The sequence below is a fragment of the Ranitomeya imitator genome, chromosome 1, assembly GCF_032444005.1.
Source record: "Ranitomeya imitator isolate aRanImi1 chromosome 1, aRanImi1.pri, whole genome shotgun sequence".
NCBI classification, from domain to species: Eukaryota; Metazoa; Chordata; class Amphibia; order Anura; family Dendrobatidae; genus Ranitomeya; species Ranitomeya imitator.
The window spans coordinates 169478536-169501001 of NC_091282.1; the positions used below are offsets into that span (position 1 = coordinate 169478536).

At 41.2% G+C, this 22466-nt stretch overlaps 1 protein-coding gene across 2 annotated transcripts in view; it reads right to left on the reverse strand.

The window, feature by feature from the left end:
- SLCO4C1 (solute carrier organic anion transporter family member 4C1) overlaps positions 1–22466 on the reverse strand; it is a 118689-nt gene that overhangs the window by 34918 nt on the left and 61305 nt on the right. For both annotated transcript variants that reach the window (XM_069752231.1, XM_069752240.1), the window contains 4 exons: positions 17744–17840; positions 14650–14771; positions 14164–14279; positions 7323–7467 (listed from right to left, as the gene is read on the reverse strand). In XM_069752231.1, coding sequence (XP_069608332.1) covers positions 7323–7467; positions 14164–14279; positions 14650–14771; positions 17744–17840 — 480 coding nt within the window. The remainder of the gene's footprint in view (positions 1–7322; positions 7468–14163; positions 14280–14649; positions 14772–17743; positions 17841–22466) is intronic.

Genomic DNA, 22466 nt, shown 5'->3' on the forward strand with positions numbered 1-22466 from the left:
GGTCCAAGTGGTTTTCTAAATTAGACCTCCATGGGCCATACAATCTTATCCGTATATGTGAGGGGAATGAGTGGAAAACTGCTTTTCTCAACTCGGAGGGACTGTTTGAGAATTTGGTTATGCCTTTTGGTCTGACTAATGCGCCAGCAGTTTTCCAGAATTTTGTCAATCATGTCTTCTCTGACTTCATTGGGCGCTTTATGGTAGTTTTTCTCGATGATATTCTGGTTTACTCAGTGGATAGGCAGGATCACATAGGTCATCTTCGTGCAGTTCTCCAGAGGCTCCGGGAGAACTGTCTTTTTGCTAAATGTGAGAAATGTTTATTTGTTGTTCATGAATTATTCTTTCTGGGGTTTATCTTGTCTGCTGAGGGGTTCCGTATGGACCCTAGAAAGGTTCAGGACATTGTTGATTGGGTGCAACCTAAAGATTTTAAGGGTCTCCAGCGTTTCTTAGGATTCGCAAATTATTATCGAAAATTTATAAAGGGGTTTACGCAGATTGTCAAACCCCTCACAGATTTAACTCAGAAAGGGTCTGATGTCAAGAATTGTTGGCCATTAAATTGGCTTTTGAAGAATGGAGGCAATTTTCGGAGGGGGCTGTCCATAAAATCACTGTAATTACGGACCATAAGAATCTGGCTTATAATGAGTCAGCCAAAAGACTGACTCTGTGAAAGGCAAGATGGTCACTTTTTTTCTCTCAGTTTCAGTTCTCTATCACTTTTCGGCCAGGTTCTAAAAACATTTAGGTTGATGCCTTGTCTCGTAGTCTGGACTCGATGTCACCTCCTGAGCCTCCTTCCTCCATTCTTCAGCCTGGTGTGGTGGTGGCTGGGGTTTCCTCAGAGTTGGAGCGATAGATTCGTGAGGCCTAGTCTCTGGCTTCTCTGTTTATGCCTGTGAGTAAGCTCTTTGTGCCTGTTCAACTTTGTCTTAGGGTTCTCCAAGAGTTTCATGATTCTGTTTTGAGTGGGCATCCTGGAATTGCGGCCTTCTATAGAGCGATCGCTAGGTTGTTTTGGTGGTCCTCATTGGCCTCGGTTGTGGTTAGATTTGTGTCCTCCTGTGTTGTATGTTCCCATGCAAAAAACTCACATAATCGGCCGGCCGGGCAATTGGTGCCATTGCCAATTCCTGATAGACCATGGACCCATCTGTCCATGGATTTTATCACGGATCTTCCTCCTTTTAATGGAAAAACTGTCATTTGAGTGGTGGTGGACAGATTTAGTAAACAGGCGCATTTTGGGCCTTTGTCAGGTTTGCCGTATGCTGAGACGCTTGCTAAGTTGTTTGTGGAACATGTGGTGCGATTGCATGATGTGCCTTTGAATGTGGTTTCAGACAGAGGGGTGCAGTTTGTGTCCAAATTCTGGAGGGCTTTTTGTAAAAGGCTGGGTGTCTGTTTGACCTTTTCTTCTGCTTACCATACTGAGACTAATGGTCAGGCAGAGAGAACCAATCTGTCTCTGTAACAAATTTTGCAGTCTGGTCATGGCTCGGCAGGATGATTGGTGTTCCTCTTTGCCTGTGGCTGAGTTTGCTTTTAATAATCACATTAATCAGTCCACAGGTACCTCCCCTTTCTCCTGTAACTATGACTTTCACCCTCATTTTGGGGAATTTTCCCGACTGGATTCGGGATGTCCTGGGCTGATTTTGAGGTTCAACGGTTGGGGGAGGTGTGGCAGGAAGTTCAGAAGAATATTGGCGGGGCTCAGGGTAAAGATAAATTCTTTGCTGACAAAAAACGATATGTAGGGCCTGTATTCCGGGTTGGGGATAAGGTATGGTTGTCTACCCAGAATATAAAGCTCAAGATTCCTTCAGCTAAGTTGGGACCTAAGTTCATTGGCCCTTATGAGATTATGGAGGTGGTCAACCTGGTGTCCTTTCGTTTACTTCTTCCTCCATCTTTCCGGATTCCCAACGTGTTCCATAAAGCTCTTTTGAAACCGTTGGGTCCTTCCTCAGGGGAGTATCCTTCTCCTCCACCACCTGTGTTGGTGGAAGGCCAGAATTAATTTGAGGTGGCATGGATTGTGGACTCCCACATGGTCCGTCGTTCCCTCCAGTATCTCATTCATTGGAAGGGTTACGGTCCTGAGGACCGGTCCTGGGTTCGGCACGGTCGGTCCATGCGGATCGATTGGTCCGGGCCTTTCACACCCGCTATCCTGGGAAACCAGGGGGTCCAGTGGCCCCCCTTTAGAGGATAATTGTCATGATCCGGGTCGGAGTTTGCTTTGTTTCTCCTACTCCGGCCTGGTCATGGTGGGGTTAACTATTTCTGCCTCTCTTTGATTTGGGAGTGGCTATTTCTTAGTGCTCTTGCTGGCAGCTTGTGTCAGTAATAGCTTTGGGCTTGCTGGGACTGCTAACCTGTGAAACCCCAGTGTTCCTTTTGCTTCTGACCTCCCGTACCTGTACCTGACCTGTCTCCTGTACCTGATCTAGTGTGACTCTAGTGTATATCCCATCTGTTTGTGACTCGGCTAAAACTCTGACTTTGTCTCCTGTTTTCCGTCTTTGTTACCACACGTCTGTCTGGCTTTTTGACCCTTTGGCTTACTCTGACTCCGTTCTCTGTCTCATTTCTCTGGTACGTTTGCTCCTAGCTGGTTCTGACCCTCGGCTTGTATTTTGACCACGAGTTCTGTTTTCCCCTTTAAACTATACGCTTATCGACCGTTACTGTCTTGGCTCGTTTTGACCATTCTCTGTCGCCATCTGGTGGCGCAGTGCAGCGTGCACTGGGATGCTGTGCAGCAAGTGTGACCTATTTTTTCCTCACCCACTCTCCCTCGTAAAGTCTGTACTCTTCTGCATTGCTGCAGCGTGACTGAAGCGTCATCAAAGGGGAAGTTGTAAAAAAAATCAAAGCAGTTAGTGTAGCTGGGGAAGGATTGGGAAGTTTTAATTAATGTATAGATTAAATTATGGCACTAAATAAAGTCATTTAGGGTGAAAATTAACTTGTATTTTGGACCACCCCTTCACCGCCATTCTATAAGACTTAAAGGGAATGTCACTCTTTTGAGCTTTTTGAGTTAATAGTATGGGCATACAGGTTGAAAAGAACTGAAATTATTCATACCTGTATGCCTCCTTGATGATGCTTTGTTTAGGAAAAATATTTTTTTTATAGCTTCAATCTTCCAGACTATGGAGCGTCACCTGCCCAAAAGATAAGACTGCCTCTGGTCTTCATTATACAAGATTTCTTCTCCCCTTCTCTTCAGATGTGATCTTCTGGACACAGTAGAGGTGAATTCCCCACAGTGCAGGGGGCGATGTCAGGCAGAATGGGATTTCCGACAGCGCCCATGACAGCAAAGGGACGTCTGAAGAGAATGGGAGGGGAATCTTGTATAATGAAGACCAGAAGCAGTCTTATCTCGCGAATGCCCCATAGCCTGGAAGATTAAAGTTATAAAAGATGATTTTTACTAAACAAGGCATTATCAATGAGGCATACGGGTATGACTAATTTCAGCTGTATACGACCTGTATGCCCATATTTTTAACCTGAAAAACTCAAAAGAGTGACAAATTCCCTTTAATGGGGCTCTAGTGAGTACTGTGTTTCCTAATGAGTAATGACATGAGGTAAGGTATTTGTGAAACATAATTACCACATTCATTTGTGACGTGTTCTCTCCAAAATATTTGGAGGAAACATGAAGAAACTATTTTTGAGAAACAATTCTTGATTGCATTAGAGGAGCAAATTACCACAGCATACTGTGGTGAGCAAATGAAAATAATGCACAGTATGTTCAATGATTTCGCTGAGAATAAACAAAGCTGAGCACTTGGGGCTTGTGCCAGAATTTATGAGCTGTTTACCTAAAATCATAACAGCAATTAGAGGACACTCTTCTTTACTGACTAATGGCATTGGAAAAATATTTAGAATTGAGAGTCCTCAGTGGTTGATACCTTTTAATGGCTAACAGAAAAGATGGTAACAAATTGCAAGCTTTCAAGACTACACAGGTCTCTTCATCAGGCAAAGACTAAAAGAAATTCTGAAGAATCACATATTTATGCACAACATAGCACAGAAAAAAAAAAGGAAAATGGATAAGACAGGTGACATGAAGCAGAATTACCATGAGTGATAAATAGTTATGTCCATAAATATTGGGCCAGTTCTAAGATGAGGGGCAAGTTCCTTAGTTGATGTAAAAAGACATAAATTCGTGTTTATATTCCCAGACTCTTCTGTCTCTCTGAGATTTGAAGCTACCTTTTAACAAAAGTAGTTTCATGTCCATAATGTTATGATTTGGGAGACAAAAATGTTTTGCCACAGGTAGATCCATTCTTTTTTCTCTTATTGTGTGGTGGTGAGAATTAATTCTTGTTCTAAGCTTTTGCCCTGTCTCCCCCACATACAGATCCCAGTTGGACATTTGGTACAAATAATTAGGTACACCACATCAGATGTGATGCAGCTGAAAGTACCTGGGATCTTGTAGTCCTGATGTGAATTGGGGGATCTTTATCTTGGCCATGGTCATTATAAATGGACAGGTTTTACATTTTTTCTGATTGCAAGGAAAGGTACTTGCAGCTGTTGGAGAGGACAGAGAGCTTTTAACAATAATGCTTCTTAGATTTGGGGGCTGCCTAAAACACAGTAGTGGGGGGTCTGGAAAAATGGATTGTAAGCGGGCATCTTTTTGCAGTAAAGGTTGTAATTTCCATGCAGCTCCCCTTAGCTCCTCCAGATTTGGATTGTAGGTAACTACTAGAGGTACCCGGTTATTTTCTTCTTTAGCTTTGTAATGTAGCAGGTGATTCCTTGATATTCTGGTGGCTCTTGTAATCTGGTTTTCAATTGTTCTTGGATGGTAGCCCTGATTCAAAATGGTCTTTCTGAGGCGACCAAGGTATGTTGTGCATAAATATGTGATTCTTCAGAATTTCTTTTAGTCTTTGTCTGATGAAGAGACCTGTGTAGTCTCGAAAGCTTGCAATTTGTTACCATCTTTTCAGTTAGCCATTAAAAGGTATCAAACACTGAGGACTCTCAATCTATATATATAATTTTCTAAGGGTTTTTCCGTCTGTCTGTCTGTCTGTCTGTCTGTCTGTCTGTCTGTCCTGGAAATCCCGGCTCTCTGATTGGTCGAGGCCGCCAGGCCTCGACCAATCAGAGACCGGCACAGCATCGACGTAGAAATCCCGCGTCTCTGATTGGTCGAGGCCGCCAGGCCTCGACCAATCAGCAACGGGCACAGCGACGATGATGTCATAAAGGACGTAGAAATCCCGCGTCTGATTGGTCGAGGCCGCCAGGCCTCGACCAATCAGCAACGGGCACAGCGACGATGATGTCATAATGGTTGCCATGGCGACGATGTCATAAAGGTTGCCTCGACCAATCAGCGACGGGCACAGTCTGCCGCGAATTCTGGAATCATCATTGTCCATATACTACGGGGATATGCATATTCTAGAATACCCGATGCGTTAGAATCGGGCCACAATCTAGTTCTAAATATTTTTCTATCTACTGGCTAACACGGTACCAAGATATATTTCTTTCCTGTATCATAATGGCATTGGAGTAATTTTTGGGTATCGAACCACTTGCTAATAAACAAGAAGAGACAGTGTGGTGCCAATTGAACCTCCATTCTCCAAGGTTCACAAAGTACAACATAAAGTTGTTTGATTGTGTGATAAAGAAGAAATAACCTTTCACGGATGAGACTATAACCTGCTGTCATCAGACGTAAGCCTCTGTAGATGGTAAGGGCTCTCTTCTGAACCTTTGCATTGCAGAGAAGAAGATGGCGCTAATTTTTATTGAGTGAATGTGAATGAGATGATATTGGGAATAGCATAAATGGATAAGTCATAAGTGGTTTTCTTTTTTTTTTTAACTGTATTCATCCACTATTATTACAAAGAACCTGTCAACTACAAAAGTGCTATTTACCTGCAGATTCAGGGGTAATGTGCAAGTAAGTATCATTTAGATCATGTGACGCTATAGAACAGCGGCTGTTAGGAGAAAATTATATTTTATTCTCAAAGTGGTCACTCACAGTGTTGTGCAAGGAGTTACTGTACATACAGTCAGTGGGAGTGGGAGTTAATACAAAGTGGCATGCTGTAAGTGCTCTGTGATCTCTCCCCAGCACACTGAAGTACAACCTGCTCTAATCGCTAACACACGGCGCACACATAGACTGCAGAGTAGACTGTCACTCAGGGGGCATGGGGAGTGACTACTGCTGAACTCACAGCATAGGAGACAGTGACTGTAACTGATCCCTGCAGTGCCTCAATGACTGGAGACAAGCAGCTACAAGGAAAATATAACTTAAATTTCTCCCTGAAGCCACACTTCCCATAAACCAGTTTAACATTTTTTTTAAAGGAACCTGTAAGCAGGATTGTGTCCAGTAACCTTCAGACAGTGTCGGGTAGGCACCATTATACTGATTAAAATGATACCTTGGTTGATAAAATCCATCTTGTGGTTCTTTTTTAATAGTTATTTTCAGCTTTGTGTTAATGATATGCTCGTGCTCCGGGGCGGCCTGTGGGGGGCCTTCATGTTGTGCTCTGCTTAGGTATTCTTAGTACAGTCTGCTGATAGCTCACTCAGGGATCGCTGAGAGCTGCTACTGCGCAGGCACGGGCGGCGCCATCTTGGAGGAGGAAATCTTTTTTTTGTTCTCCAGCAAGATGGCGCTGCCGGCGTCTGCGCAATAGCAGCTATTGGATCTTTATACACACCAATAGCTGCTGCTGCACAGTCATGGCAGGCGCCATTTTCAAATTGATTTTTTTTGTACTTGCCCAATAACATCAAGAACAGTTATTACTGGGACACTAAACATGCGATTACGCTGCCGCGCAGGTGCCACGGCTGGCACTTTCCTGCAAAAGGGTTTTTTTTTTTTAAAGTATGAACATATATTCATTATGTAAACTAGGGGGCAGGTCAGTGTGGGATCAGTGACCTGTCAGCAGTCTGCATTATAAATACCTAATCAGAGCACCAAATGAAGCCCCACCCACAGGCCGCCTCGAAGCACGAGCATGTCAATAACTCAAAACTGAAAATAAAGATTAAACAGCCACAAGACGGATTTCATCAACCAAGGTATCATTTTAATCAGTATAACGGCGCCGGCCTGACACTGTCTGTAGGTTACTGTGCACAATCCTGCTGACAGGTTCACTTTAAACAGTAGTTATATGCAAATTACTGCTATACCTGTAGGTAAATAGTGGTTTTGAATGCAACAGGTTCCCTCCAATTAAAGTAAAAAGAAAATCTTTACTCACCTCCAAGAATTGCTGAGAAGCTTGATGTTAGTGAAAACTGGTTTTCAATAAATTTGGGAAGAAATGCTGCAAAACCGGTGGTGATTAATGCATCTGAACAGCTGGCGAATGTTAATGTCATGAGAACAGGATTTTTTATCAACAGCTAAAATAAAAGGAGATTGACAAGTTAGTGAAATGAACACGGTAGTAAATAAAATGTCTAAATCTTTTGAATTCCAAACACATGTCAATATAAAACTGAAGAGTGTACAATTCAATTATATCATTCCTGGTGGCAGCATTAGATTGGCCCACCAGAAGACCTAAGAATCCCCCATTGGGCCAACGACATCAGCTCTGCAATTCTAATGCTGTAGCCAGGGTGAAGGTTATAGAGAGCACAATGTACACTCCCAGGGGTTGGCATGGCCAGACTACTTTCATTATAATCTATTACACCATCATTTGCATCGTGCACCGCCAGGTAGAAGCACGCTTGAGGCTCTGCTCCCTGCAATAGAAACTCGCAACACTGCTGCAAGAAGCCACTTATTGCCCACTGCTTTTTCTATGAGTTAAGCAGCAGGATGATGTTATTACAGTGCTGTCATCATTTAGCTGGTACCCAGCTAAAAAATGCCTGTGTGGAGGACTCAGCAATTGTCACTTTAAGAGCCCCCTCAAATGAGTGTTTAAAACGGCAGAGTGCTACCAATGTTTTATCGGACAGCAATGGCCCAATGTTATACTATGGCGCAGTGAAAGCCTGCTATTTCTTTCTTATGCCAATTCAGCAAGTGAAAAAAATGGCAGTATGATGCTAATGGCTTGGAAATCGGATCACACTCACCAATACAAGTATATGGGTGCGTGTGAAACATCCGATTGTACCCGGATGTCATCCGAGCGCAGTCCCGCATCCGTGGACACAGACAATTGAGAAGATAGTGAAATTAAGTGCTACATCTTCTCCACACCTTTGCTCTGATTCTTGCATTTGAGAGAATTGGATCATACAAAGATCCGGTGTCATTAGCATAAGCTATCTGATTATCTCTCATGACAGAATAGACGGCCATGTGCCCCAGGCCTTACTCTTATCATCTGAATGCAATTATTACAATTCCTCTCGGTTAAGGAGAACAGAGGAGAGAGCACACAGATCCCACCGCTGCCACCAATTTGTCAAGGATAACAGCAGGGGGAATTGCGCAGATCCCACTGCTGCCACCAATTTGTCAAGGATAACAGCAGGGGGAATTGCGCAGATCCCACCGCTGCCACCAGTTTGTCAGGGAGAACACCAGGGAGATTAAGCAGATCACACCCTTGCCACCAATTTGTCAGGGGACACAAATCTGCTGCCTCCAATCATAATGACAATTTAAGGGTGCAGTTTACAGAGCAAGAGAAAGGGAGCTATTACATTTTATAAATTTCATCTAGAAAGGTATATAGTAGTGATCTGCATGATAGCAGCAAACGGCAGCTCTGACCGGGAGTAAAATTATTGGCGGTTAACTCTATGACTTCACTGCTCGTCACTGAAACTGCGATCACAGCACCTAATTGTCTCCTGGTTTTTAGTCTAGATGGTCAGATCATGGCACCGTCCAGGTTGTAAACCAGTTATCACAGAGATGGATTACGGTGTGGGACAGTATTGTTAATCTTCATTTCGGACAGGTGAGGGACATGGTTGTTTATTATTTTTGCTCTTGTACAGGAGACAAGGATTCAATGAATTAGGCGTAAGGAAAGTGTAATGGTTGTTTATTATTTTCTGTCTTTTACAGGGGATAAGGGATTGAATGGAATAGGAGTAAGATGAGTATAACTGCGCTTTTTTATTTTTACTTCAAATAAAGTAGTTTGTGTCTTTCAATTAAAGGACGTTATTCTGGCTGTGTCTCTGAGGGTATGTGCACACGTCAGGATTTTCTAGCAGAAATTTCCTGACAAAAAACGGACATTTCTGCCAGAAATCCGCATGCGTTTTTTCGCGTTTATTTTTTTTTCACGTGTTTTTGGTGCGTTTTTTGTCCATTTTTTCCCAAATGCTTAGAATAGCGGGAAAAACGCGAAAAATCCACAAAATTAATGAACATGCTGCTTTTTTTACTGCAATGCGATTTTTTTGCGGAAAAAAACGCATCATGTGCACAAAAATTGCAGAATGCATTCTAAATGATAGGATGTAGATGTCTGCAGTTTGTAATGCTTTTTTATCGCGAAAAAAAAACGCGAAAAAACCTGAACGTGTGCACATACCCTTACAATCTAACTATGGGCTTAGTAATGGGCAAGTGTTATAAACACCTCTCCATTACTAACCTGTGGGCTTGATGTCAGTGGCCATAAAATAGCTGACATCCAACTCACAACCATTACCCCAATTGCCAGTGCACTGGACAAGTGGGAAGATCTGGGTAAAGTGCCAGAATTAGCACATCTAATAGATGCACCTTTTCTGGGGCAGCTGATATTTTTAGGCTTGGGGGCAATATCGATGGTCCCTTAATAATCTGAGAATACCATCGCCCAGCTGTCTGTTTTAGCTTGGCTTGTTATCAAAAATGGATGAAACCCCATGCCGTTTTAAAAAATATATATATGTATAATTAAAAAAAACAGCTTGGATACCCCTCTGTTCTTGATAAACAACCATGATAAAGTTTTTGTCTGTGCTGGTTATCAAAAATAGAAGAGACACAGCATCAATTTTTTTTAATGTATGTTTAGCACAGGCACCAGCTGATGAATGCTTTCATCAGCTGCGTCTACTCTCGCTGTAATCAGCTACAGCAGGCATAGGCTGATGGGAGTAGTACTCACTCATCATCCAATGCATGTGACTGGAGGTAACCCTTTTTCCGCTGGTCACAGTTGCTGGCTCACGCTGTCAGCTCTCTGATCGATGTTAAGGATCTTGCCACCGATCATAGCTGCCAGTGTTTCTCACAAATGATAGCGTGGGAAACACCTGATGTTTGGGATGTCGAACCCAAACAGTAACACAGACTTCCTGGAGAAGTCCGTGCTCGGGATCTGTGCCTGAACACTAGGTGTTCGGTACAGACCACAAACAAACTGTTTGGGTTCTCCTATTACAAGTAGACAGTGTTTATAAAAATATAAAAAGATGTTACAAAATTGGAACAAAACAATACGTTATATACAATCACATTAAATAAAATGGATAACGAAAGAAAAAGTACTAAACCTGTGCCACAGAAATGGCTCAGACTTACAGACTGACAAAATACAAAAACCCAAACTCTGCTTTTTATTAGATTAAGGTTATGCTCACATACCTCCCCTTGGTGAGCTCATATGATGCTCTTTCCTCAAAAGTTTACTTCTCCGCCTTTAAGTATAATCCAAGCCTTTTTGGCTGGTTCTCATCAGATTCCTTGTTGCAGGTCCTGCTTCAATGGGATTTGAAATATCTTTTTAAGTTCCCCAGTTATAATTAGGTTATAACTTCCCCAGTTAAAATGAATTCCATATGTTTAATGTGAGGATGATATGTCTCCTCTCTGGGGATGTATGAATTTTTTTTTTTTATCTACAGCACTCTCATTTTCAGATTGTTTGGGCTGGAGTCTGGACCTTTAGGTTGATTCACATGTTGCACCATGACTACATTTTCTTGATTGTAGCATGGAAAACATACCTATATATTATGTTATTTGAGATTAATGGTGCATTTGATGATCATTGTTGTGCTTGTTCCTCCTTGAATTTGACCAATTGTTCTTAATATTTTTTAATATTTGAAATTTTACTATAAGTAGTTACTCCTTTTGTAACTTTTTATAAGCAACTCTGCTGATAGAAGAAGTGCCATGGGAGATCCTCAGGACGAGTAAGTTATTCCTTTTATTTTTTAACACAGTGGGGGAAGAGGATGATTCAAGAAATGGGAGAAAGGGTATTGAGCTGCGATAAATTGAGGCATGTAATTTTAATGAATTGGGGGAGGTGGAAAAAAGAATATGGAATTGTAATGAATTGGGGTGAGGAGAGGACATGGAATTGTAATTAATTAGGGGGTGGGAGAGAGGATATGTAATGATAATGGATTGGGGAGACATAAAATTGCAATGAATTAAGGGGTGGAAAAAGGATATGTCATTATTATGAAGTGGGGGTGGGAGAGAAGACATGTAATTGTAATAAATTGGAGGATGATTCAGGACAGTTACTAGTAATGAAATGGGGGGGGGAGGCTCACTAATTCATATTTGTATTGGGAGGGGAAAAAGTGGCTAATTATAGTAAAAGGGGTTTTCCTACGAACAAAGTTTATGTTCCATATTTGAACGTTAAAAAAAATGTTCCAGTGCTGAGATAATTTTACAAATGTTTCACTGCTATTACTGTGTAATGGCCGTCTCTGACAATGCAGGAACATGGTCTGATCATACCACATCTCCTGGGCATGAGGGAGAGCAAAAGAGAGGATACAGACAGGACAAGATGGGATTGCAGCTGATTCTTTCTTGCGCTGTGGACCTTTCGAGTGATTTTGACAGAGAGGTTTCCATGAAGCATGGTTGGGATGACAGAATCAGGAAAAGCTCTCAATTCAATAAAGGCCGGTGTTACACATCCATGTTTCATTGGTTGAGTCTGTACCGTGAGGCAGAATACCTGCAGCCAGCCCATGCATCACAGCCCAGAATTGGACAACGAAGCATGGATGAGTGTAACCAGCCACATCTCAACCACTGCCAGGGACAGTATATAGATTTCCTGCTGATTTTATGACAGTATATCGTCAGCTTATTAGCAGCAATATCTGCATATGTTGAATGTTAATTTTTCTGTGGATTTAAGCCATGTGTAACTTAGATTTTTAAAACTGAACAATCCATATTAAAAATGCATGAAAAAATAATGTTTTTGACACCTTGTTTTTCTCCACTTCATATGTGTGTGTGTGGGGGGGGGGGGGGGGGGGGGCATTTTTCTGACTCATTTTTATTCAGCAGTCAAATTTGAAATGTTTGTCAAGTTTAAATGCCTCAAAAATTTTACATGTTGCTTCTTTTCCCAAGGTGGAACAAGCACATAGAAAAAAACCTGTACCGTGGACCTGTTTTTTTCAATTAAAATGAATAGGAAGCATTTTTAAAGAGCTGAAACAGAACCTACTTTATAAGAATGTGTTCTCACAAAGTTGGTGTGGATCTTTTCCAAAATACACATAAAACACTTCAAATACTCTTGCACAGGCTTTTGATTCATTTTTAATGGAATATATATAAGATTATCGAACCACAGTGCTGTTTTTTTCCATTTTCTTTTCTAGGTGCAAAATGAAACATAGAGGCATTTCTATTTGAAAAAACATGATTGACAGCCTGCAGAACAGTTCTACCATAACTATTATTGTATACAGGCGGTCAATCATGCCTAGGCAGGTGTAATTAGAATATTTGATGCAGAACTAGTTTGGGGGTAGAGAAATGAACAGCTTAATTAGCTAATAATTTGCTGCAGAGTAAAACATCATTATTCACAGATTGTACCAGTGGGCAATATAAAACACTTTAAAGAAATCTGAACACATACCACTATAGTAGCTGTTGGACACAATCATACAGCATGATAGGTTCTGTGAAAATCTACATTTCACATCAATTTATGTTTAAAAAATGTCCACTGTAATTTAAAGGGACTCTGTCACCTGAATTTGGCGGGACTGGTTTTGGGTCATATGGGCGGAGTTTTCGGGTGTTTGATTCACCCTTTCCTTACCCGCTGGCTGCATGCTGGCTGCAATATTGGATTGAAGTTCATTCTCTGTCCTCCATAGTACACACCTGCACAAAGCAATCTTGCCTTGTGCAGGCGTGTACTATGGAGGACAGAGAATGAACTTCAATCCAATATTGCAGCCAGCATGCAGCCAGCGGGTAAGGAAAGGGTGAATCAAACACCCGAAAACTCCGCCCATATGACCCAAAACCAGTCCCGCCAAATTCAGGTGACAGGTTCCCTTTAAAATCTCAAATATCAGCTGGTATTGTATTTTGCTGTGGATTTGCTTCTTCTTTAGCGATGGGGTGACTCATGTCCTATTTTAAAAGGATTTGGTTTCCTTCTGTGCTGAGAAGGTTAAGTAATCTTTCTATGATGGCTGAGACCATTCAGCCAGATTGTTCTCAGCTGCAACTGCTTATCATTTACTCCCTCCAGATATGCTGGCTTTGGGCGGATAGTCCCTGCCAGTGAAAGATTTGTCTTCCTGTGCTGAGTGGTTGAAGTGGAGCTGTAGTAGTAGTGATCTGCAGTTTGCTGTAGTACGCATGTGTTTACCTCCTTGTCCCTATTCCCATTTAGTGTCTTTTTTACCTCACTTTCATGTCCTATGCCACATGGAGTTGGGGAGTGGACAGATTAGGGTTTAACAGGAGCATAGCAAGGTCAGAGACCCTGGCCTCTCTACTTTCAAGAGTACCCTCGGGACAGGGATAGTTAAGGTCCCCGTTCCAGGAACAATTTGAGGCTCCTCTTCATTACCGAAGATCATTACAGCGTCACAAACTTTCACTATCCAACTTACATCTTCTAGGCCAGGGCGTACAAATTTAACGGGTCAGGTATGAATCTGATGTAACTAGAAACAGCCTTGGGCAGATGGACTGTATACTTGGTTGGTAATAATCTAGTGTATTGTAGTCACAACGACCTGCTCCTGTACATATATTTCATTATGATATGACGTATTTGGAAATGTTTTTTTTTTCTAAACAGCTATAAAATGTTGCATACTAATATTTTGCAATACTGTACATGTTTGTACAATTATTATTATTAGAAGCAGTAATAGTACTGTTAGCATTATTACCAAAAGAGCCAAAGGAAAATCTTTAAAATTTTTTCCAAGATTTTTGGACTCAACAATGCATTCACTTCCATTGTTATGTGCTTGTGAAATCCTTTCAGATTGTACTGCTGCTGTTCCTATAAATCAAAAAATATATATTTTATCAAACAATAAAATACACAAAATTGTTCTCCAAAAATAGTGTAATAAATTAAGAAAAAATATTACTGTACATCATAACTCCATATTTGTGACCATTCAGAGCAGTACAAAGCACATCCTCTTAATCAAGAAACAACAGTAACAGCAGCAAGACCCCGGCGGTCGATCCATCAACGGGATTTGATGTGGTTGAATCTAGAGAGAGACCACTGGTGCACCACTAAAAGTGCCACCAACCAACCCTGCCATTTTATTGATTAATACAAGATATATTTGTTTTGCATTTATTTGCATTAATACATAACTCTACTGAAAAACAATGCCTCTGAACAGAGATTAACTTACCAGGCAAGTGTTTGGGGAAACAGGAGAAGGGTACAATCAACATCCAAGTCACTAGACCTACGATTAAAAAGGCAATCCACCACGCTCCAAGCCAACGGGGGTCATTGGGATACATAGGCACACTTTATTGAGAGAAAAAGTAAATGTGATCAAAAATAGGCACAAGATTTAACATCAATTATATTATAATTAGTCCACTTGATTTTCTTAACATTTATAGTAGGGTATTATATAAAGATAAAAGAAGCATTGCTCATCTCAACAGATTATCTTCCCCTCTCAACCAATATTACCAATGTTCCATTGTTCTCTGCTTCCTGGTCCCCCTCTACACTCACAAATTCATTGGTTAAACTTGGTCTTGCTTGTGGCTACTGAATGACTGAGAAGACATTTCCTAGTATTTTTGGGAGGAGGGGGCAAATCACTAAGACTGGCATTATGCATACCAGCCTTAAAGAAGCCTTCCCGTGAAGTTATTTACTTACTTTATATGTGTATGTTGTTCATGTAATATAGTTTGTGTTAATACGGTATACTCAACTGCTGCCATCTTCTCCAATATCCAATGCCATTTTGCTCCATTTCTCAGTGACCGTGCCACTCTTCAGACTATGCGGCTCACTCTGTGTTCTATGCATCAGTCGGGAGTCTCTGTTACAAAGTAAGGCTGGTTTTACATTTGCGGATGGAGGGCTGCGTACGTCCTCTGTGAAGCTCCGCCCACCGCCACATCTCCTCCGGTCAGCTCCGCCTATGTCTGCATGCGTCTTGCATACCCTATCTTTACCATTAGGTACGCAGGCCATGCCGATGTATGCGGATGCCTCTGCATGCATCGTTTTGATGGTGCGGTGACCTGCGCCGAACGCAGCGAGTTGCAATTTGGTGAGGTCACCGCACCGTCAAAACGACGCATGGGGAGGCAACCGCATACATTGGCATAGCCTGCGTACCTAATGGTAAAGATAGGGTACGCATGCTGCATGTCAATGTAGGCAGAGCTGACTGGAGGAGGTGCGTCGGTGGATGGAGCTTCACGGAGCATGTACGCAGCCCTCCGCAGCACCTCCATCCGGAAATGTGAAACCAGTCTTAGTTTATAGTGCATCATTCTGACACTCCATAATTCAAAAAAGCCAAATTTGGGTTATGCAGAGCTAAAAGCCAATACTGGGTTATGCAGCGTGCAGCGTGACCTGAAGATTCTGAAGAATCATGATGGCAATGAGAAGAGGAACAAAATGATGGTAGATACCAGAGAAGATGGCAGTAGGTGAGTATCATACACTACACTAAATGCATATATATACAGATTTAAAAAAAACTTCATGGGAGGGCTTCTTTAATGATGGGCTCGCTGGAGTACGATGTGCCAAATGCATTAAGAGGCACATGTCACTTAATGGATTTGACATATCTTCTGTTTGGCTTGCGACTCCAGTAATACTTCTGGCACTTTTACTGCTGAAAAAACACCAAACGTCAAAAAATTATTGCTCAGCTCTGCGTTGCGCAAAAATATTGTGACTTTTCAAAATGTTTTATGACAGTTTTTTGGCACAAAAGCTTTGTTGAATTAGTCCCTTTGCGTTTTGAGACAGAGTCAGGATATAGACTCCAACAGAAAGCAGGTGGAGATCTGTCAGGACAACCTCTTTAAGTAGACTCTGAAAATTCCATAACTCACCAGGGTCCTTATGTACAATATAAATCAATAGCTATAGAGGTAAAATGCCAAGAGTAGATCTGCCAAGACTAAAAACTGGTATGGTGAAAGAGGTCAACCGCTGATATTCCTAGGAAAGACATTTTCTGTACTGCCCCCTCCATTATCCTGCATCTGTTGGCCCAAGGACTTCTAGTCATTTTAGTTTTTCAGCAATGTGAAAGTAACCTGGATAGCCAGGATTAGAAGAACAGGCGGTTGTCAGCGGCAGGGCAGGATCAGGATGTACTGATAAGTACAGTGCAAAAAGGAAAATACAACATATATTATCAAGGCTAGCCAGACACAAAATGCAAGGAGGAGGAGTATTCAAAGTGTAGTACACAGGAATGTAAGTATCATGTAATTAAAAAGCTACAAGTTAGCAATCCATATGTGATTCAGGTTGGCACAGAGGAGAAGCAAAGTCAGTCAAAGTGAATCAAAGAAACGTAAAAAAAAAAAGCAGCAGGTGAACCGTCTATGGATGGAAATCATAAAGATAGCAATTAAATAAAGTGCCCTCTACTGACCCACGCTGTTCACCATAGCAGTTGGAACCAGAGTGTGGTGTAAGATAAAACAAAAGGACTAGCTGGAGTGCCGCAAAATCGGTTCATCACAACCAGAGTTTTTTATTTGCTTTTCTTAGAGCCCAGTAAAAAAGTAAAATGGGCAAGGTAGAGGTCTATCTATAGTAAGCTATCTTCCTAGACAAAAATTAAGTCTTTTTGAGGAACAGTAAGACTTGTAAGAAGTTTAAAGAGGAAGTAAATTATATAACGCAATGCCTGTGGGTATCAAATAAAAGGAACTTACTACTCATTCCTCTAAACCTCAACTATTCTGAGATTAAGGAAACTATAGCATTAATCTGTGAGACATAAGGACCTCATCTACTTCTTCTCGTACGACTCCTTGATTTTTGTTACTAAACCAACGCTGTTAGGGTATGTTTGCTGAAAAAACACTCTTTTTTACAGTACCAGCAAAGTTAATGAGATCCCCAAAATTTCCTGAATATGCTTATATTATTTTCCTTGCATCTTTATAAATTCTGGCCTGGTGTTTTTTCTATATGTGCTTTCATTCATTATTTTTGCATTATTTTTCATCCATTCTAATAAATGAGAAAATTAAAATAAAAACGCATCAGAAGCGTACAAAAAAATAAAAAAGAGGGTGCATTTTACGTTGAGGTTTTCCTGCCAACAGACTGGGTTTTGCTGAAGAAAAAAACTCTGCAAAAACTCCATGTGTGAACATGCCCTTATTATTGCCTACTGCCCCAATTCTCCAGAAAGTATATTTCAGATCTACACGTCCTCCAAATTGTAAGTCACAGGAGTAGGTATGTGATCTAACACTTGTAGATTTAATACTCACCTATCTACTTTCTCAAAATCGATATAAATATTCAGCAGTTGTCCTCCTATTAAATATCCAATAGCAGGGCCCACTACGGACATCCCATATGCAATGCCTGAAACAAAGAACATATTGCGCACCTTTTTTATTGTTTAATTTATATGATTTTTTTATAATTGCAAAATGCACAAAATAACACACACAAATGCAATCTCATCATAGATATTTTTTATTATTTTCTTTTTTTTATGCCAATTAGGAAAATTTCAAAAACAACTTTATTGTTGTTATGTTACGGTTCTGTCACATAACCGTAACATAACCTTATGTTTTCTACAGTTTAATGCTATTTAATAAAAATAATTTGATAAAGTAAAATCACAGTTTCTAGAATGTTTTCTTTTTACTTACTGGTAAACGTAATTTAATTTTCTGGAATTATACAGTTACGGTAGCATCATGGAAGTCTTAATTCTAATGTGGTTTCATATTCTATATACTAGAGGAAACTATTAAGGCCTACGGTAACTGAGGTATGCCCTAAAAGAGACTTATACTGCACAGTTCTGGAGACCTTTGGCAGCCAGGTTTACACAGTTTTAGGCCGGCTTCACACTAGCGAGTTTTACGGACGTATGAGCGCATAATATACGTCCGTAAAACACGCATTACACAAGGCCCAATGCTTCTCTATGCCCCAGCTCCTATCTGCCTTATTTTACTGACCGTATTATACGGTCTTCTACGGCCGTAGAAAATCGCAGCATGCTGCGTTTGTCACCGTATTGCGCAAAAAACACGCCAATGAAAGTCTATGGAAGCCAGAAAAATACGGATTACACACGGACCAGCAGTGTGACTTGCGAGAAATATGCAGTGGTGTTAGAGAGAAAAGCCGGCAATTCAGTGCAGTGTACAGTAAAATCACACTGACAGCTTACAATAGAATAGGTAGAATAAATGTGTACACATAGAATAGGTATATATATATATATATATATATATATATATGTGAGACACATATATGTATATATTAATATGTCATCCAGCGCTAGATAGCTTTAAAGCCGGTAATTCAATTGCCGGCTTTTGCTATCTCCTTCCTAAACCCAACATGATATGAGACATGGTTAACATACAGTAAACCATCTCATATCCCCATTTTTTTTACATAATCCACACTACTAATGTTAGTAGTGTGTATGTGCAAAATTTGGGCGCTCTAGCTATTAAATTAAAGGGTTAAAAGGCGGAAAAAATTGGCGTGGGCTGCCGCGCAATTTTCTCCGCCAGAGTAGTAAAGCCAGTGACTGAGGGCAGAGATAAATATCCTGGAGAGGGTCCATGGTTTTTGGCCCCCCCTGGCTAAAAACATCTGCCCCCAGCCACCCCTGAAAAGGCACATCTGAAAGATTCGCCTATTCTGGCACTTGGCCACTCTCTTCCCATTCCCGTGTAGCGGTGGGATATGGGGTAATGAAGGGTTAATGTCACCTTGCTATTGTAAGGTGACATTAAGCCATATTAATAATGGAGAGGCGTCAGTTATGACACCTATCCATTATTAATCCAATAGTATGAAATGGTTAAAAAAACACACACACACATTATTACAAAGTCTTTTAATGAAATAAAGACCATCTGAAGGGGTTAAATTATTTTACACCCAGGAGCTCTGCTAATGCAGCTGTACTCGTGGCTGTAAAACCCAAGCCAATGAATGGAAAGTAGGTCAATGACCTGTAGTTACCTTCAGTTGCGGTGATGCGCCCTCTGCTGGTTGTCCTCATATTACCTCAAGGCTGGGAAAATATTCTGAAAAGTTCCCACGCTCGAGGTCATATGAGGACAACCAGCAGAGGGCGCATCACCGCAACTGACGGTAACTACAGGTCATTGACCTACTTTCCATTCATTCGCTGGGGTTTTACAGGCAGGAGCACAGCTGCATTAGCAGAGCTCCTGGGTGTAAAATAATTTAACCCCTTCAGATGGATTTACAAAATTAATGAACATGCTGCATTTTTTACCGCAATGCGTTTTTTTCACGGAAAAAACGCATCATGTGCACAAAAATTGCGGAATTCATTCTAAATGATGGGATGCATAATGTATGCTGTTTTTTTGCGGTTTTATAGCATTTTTATAGCGAAAAAATGCAAAAAAACACGAAAAATCAGCAACGTGTGCACACAGCCTCACACTTTGGTCTGCCGTAGCAGAGTAGCTCAGGCATTGTTCAATCTCCTACCTAGGTCAGCCACAGGCATTTGTCAAGCTCACACCCTGGTCGGACAATGTTTACTTTATACCCAGCACTAATTTAATTAAACTGTACTAATCCCAACTGCCATCTCAGGTGACAAAGACAAGATGGTCTGGAAAAATCACAAAAATAAATGGGTTTCATATACTGCTGTACTTGCTTTATTTCATTACCCATTGCTTTCAATGGGTGAAAAATGCTGACAAAACACTGAAAGAAGTGACATGCAGTATGACCATAAAACCATGAAAAGCACAAAATACTGATGACAAAAACAGCAATATGCATGCATGTATGCAAATTGCCTCTTCAGAGAGAAAGAGGAGTTAAACTCTATAGCGCCACCTGTTGGAAGTAGCGATCCTACAATTCACAATCAACCCTTTAACGAGTCGTGCAATATGACTTAGGATAAAAGCCAAATCAGAATCTCAATTTGAGGACACGGTGTTTCAGGCTATTGGCCTGAATGTATGAGAACTGACTTGGGTGTGTGCATGAGATTTCTAATATCTCATAGGCTTTGGTGGTACTGTAAAATACAGCTGAAAATCAGCATTAAAAAATGCATTAAAAAAGTATTAAAAACGCCTAGTGTGAACTTTAGCGTAAATCAAGTAAGAAAAGGTTAAACAAGCTAAAATGACCGTGTGAATGTTCATTTCAATGACACAAAGGGATGGGAATATTTCGGCAGTGGATAAAGGATAATACCACACACATTAGTTGGATAAGATCTGTGACCATCAGCAGGTCCGACTAAAGGTACTGTCACACTAGACGATATCGCTAGCGATCCGTGACGTTGCAGCGTCCTCGCTAGCGATATCGTCCAGTGTGACAGGCAGCAGCGATCAGGCCCCTGCTGGGAGATCGCTGGTCGGGGAAGAAAGTCCAGAACTTTATTTCGTCGCTGGACTCCCCGTAGACATCGCTGAATCGGCGTGTGTGACACCGATTCAGCGATGTCTTCACTGGTAACCAGGGTAAACATCGGGTAACTAAGCGCAGGGCCGCGCTTAGTAACCCGATGTTTACCCTGGTTACCAGCGTAAAAAAACAAACAGTACATACTTACATTCAGCTGTCTGTCCCTTGCCGTCTGGTTCCTGCACTGACTGCTGGCTGTAAAGTGAAAGCAGAGCACAGCCACAGCGGTGAGTCACCGCTGTTTGACTCACCGCTGTGCTGTGCTTTCACTTTACGGACAGCAGTCAGTGCAGGAACCAGACGGCAAGGGACAGACAGCTGAATGTAAGCATGTACTGTTTGTTTTTTTACGCTGGTAACCAGGGTAAACATCGGGTTACTAAGCGCGGCCCTGCGCTTAGTTACCCGATGTTTACCCTGGTTACCGGGGACCTCGGGATCGTTGGTCGCTGGAGAGCTGTCTGTGTGACAGCTCTCCAGCGACCAAACAGCGACGCTGCAGCGATCCGGATCGTTGTCGGTATCGCTGCAGCGTCGCTAAGTGTGACGGGGCCTTAACTTTGATCTATTGTATAAGAACAACAGTTCACAAAGATAATACACATTGATAAGGAAGATAAGCTGAGACATGTGCACATGACCTTTGTAAACATTTATTGGAGTATGTTCTAATGAATATTTTATACTGTGTAATTCACTATATATCTGGTATTTCAGTTTCTAGGTGTTGTTTGCTTGCAGCTCCTGCAGAAATGCGAGTCTTAAATTGAATTGCATAAACAGAAAATCTTCAGTAGGAAGTAGGTCACCTACTAGTCCACAAAATAGCTGGAAGAACGGCAGCATCGCTTTACAAACCATTGTCTGAATCAAAAAGCAAAATATATACTGTATACGTATGTATTATATATATGTGTATGTAACCTAATGTATCAAATGTTGAATGAAACATGTAAAACATAAAACCTTACCTAGTCATCTGAAAAAGATGTTGTGAGCTCTTCTATATTTTATAAAATTCTTTCTAGGTGTTATCAGCAGTAAAAAGATATATAAATGGTTTGCATAGTGATACTGGATCTGTGGCCTAGTGAATATCCACTTTTTATCAGCAGGTTGTTTTATATCCAGAATTCAGAGCTGCTTGATTTCCTAACACTTCTTTACATGGGACACAGCTTCTTTATTCTAATATATAGCTAAAATATCCCTAGCCATTGATTTTAAAGATATCATTCTGGCTATGAGCAGCCACCTCTGACGTAACTGTATGCGGAAAGCTCCTAAGCGCCATCTAGTGGCGGCAGCAGCAGCAGCAGGTAGCCTGTATGTCATCTAGCTATGCACAGAATTTGGAATATCCCCGTTTGCAAGAAAAATATTGTAAGAATTTAACCCCTTAACTATAAAATAGGACATACCGGTAGGTGAAATGTCAGAATTTTGAACCTATTTACAGTAGGTGAAAATAAACCTGCCACGCTGTAAATACAGTCCGATCAGTGAACAGCATGTTATAAAGAAGGAAAAGCTTAGGGAAATAAT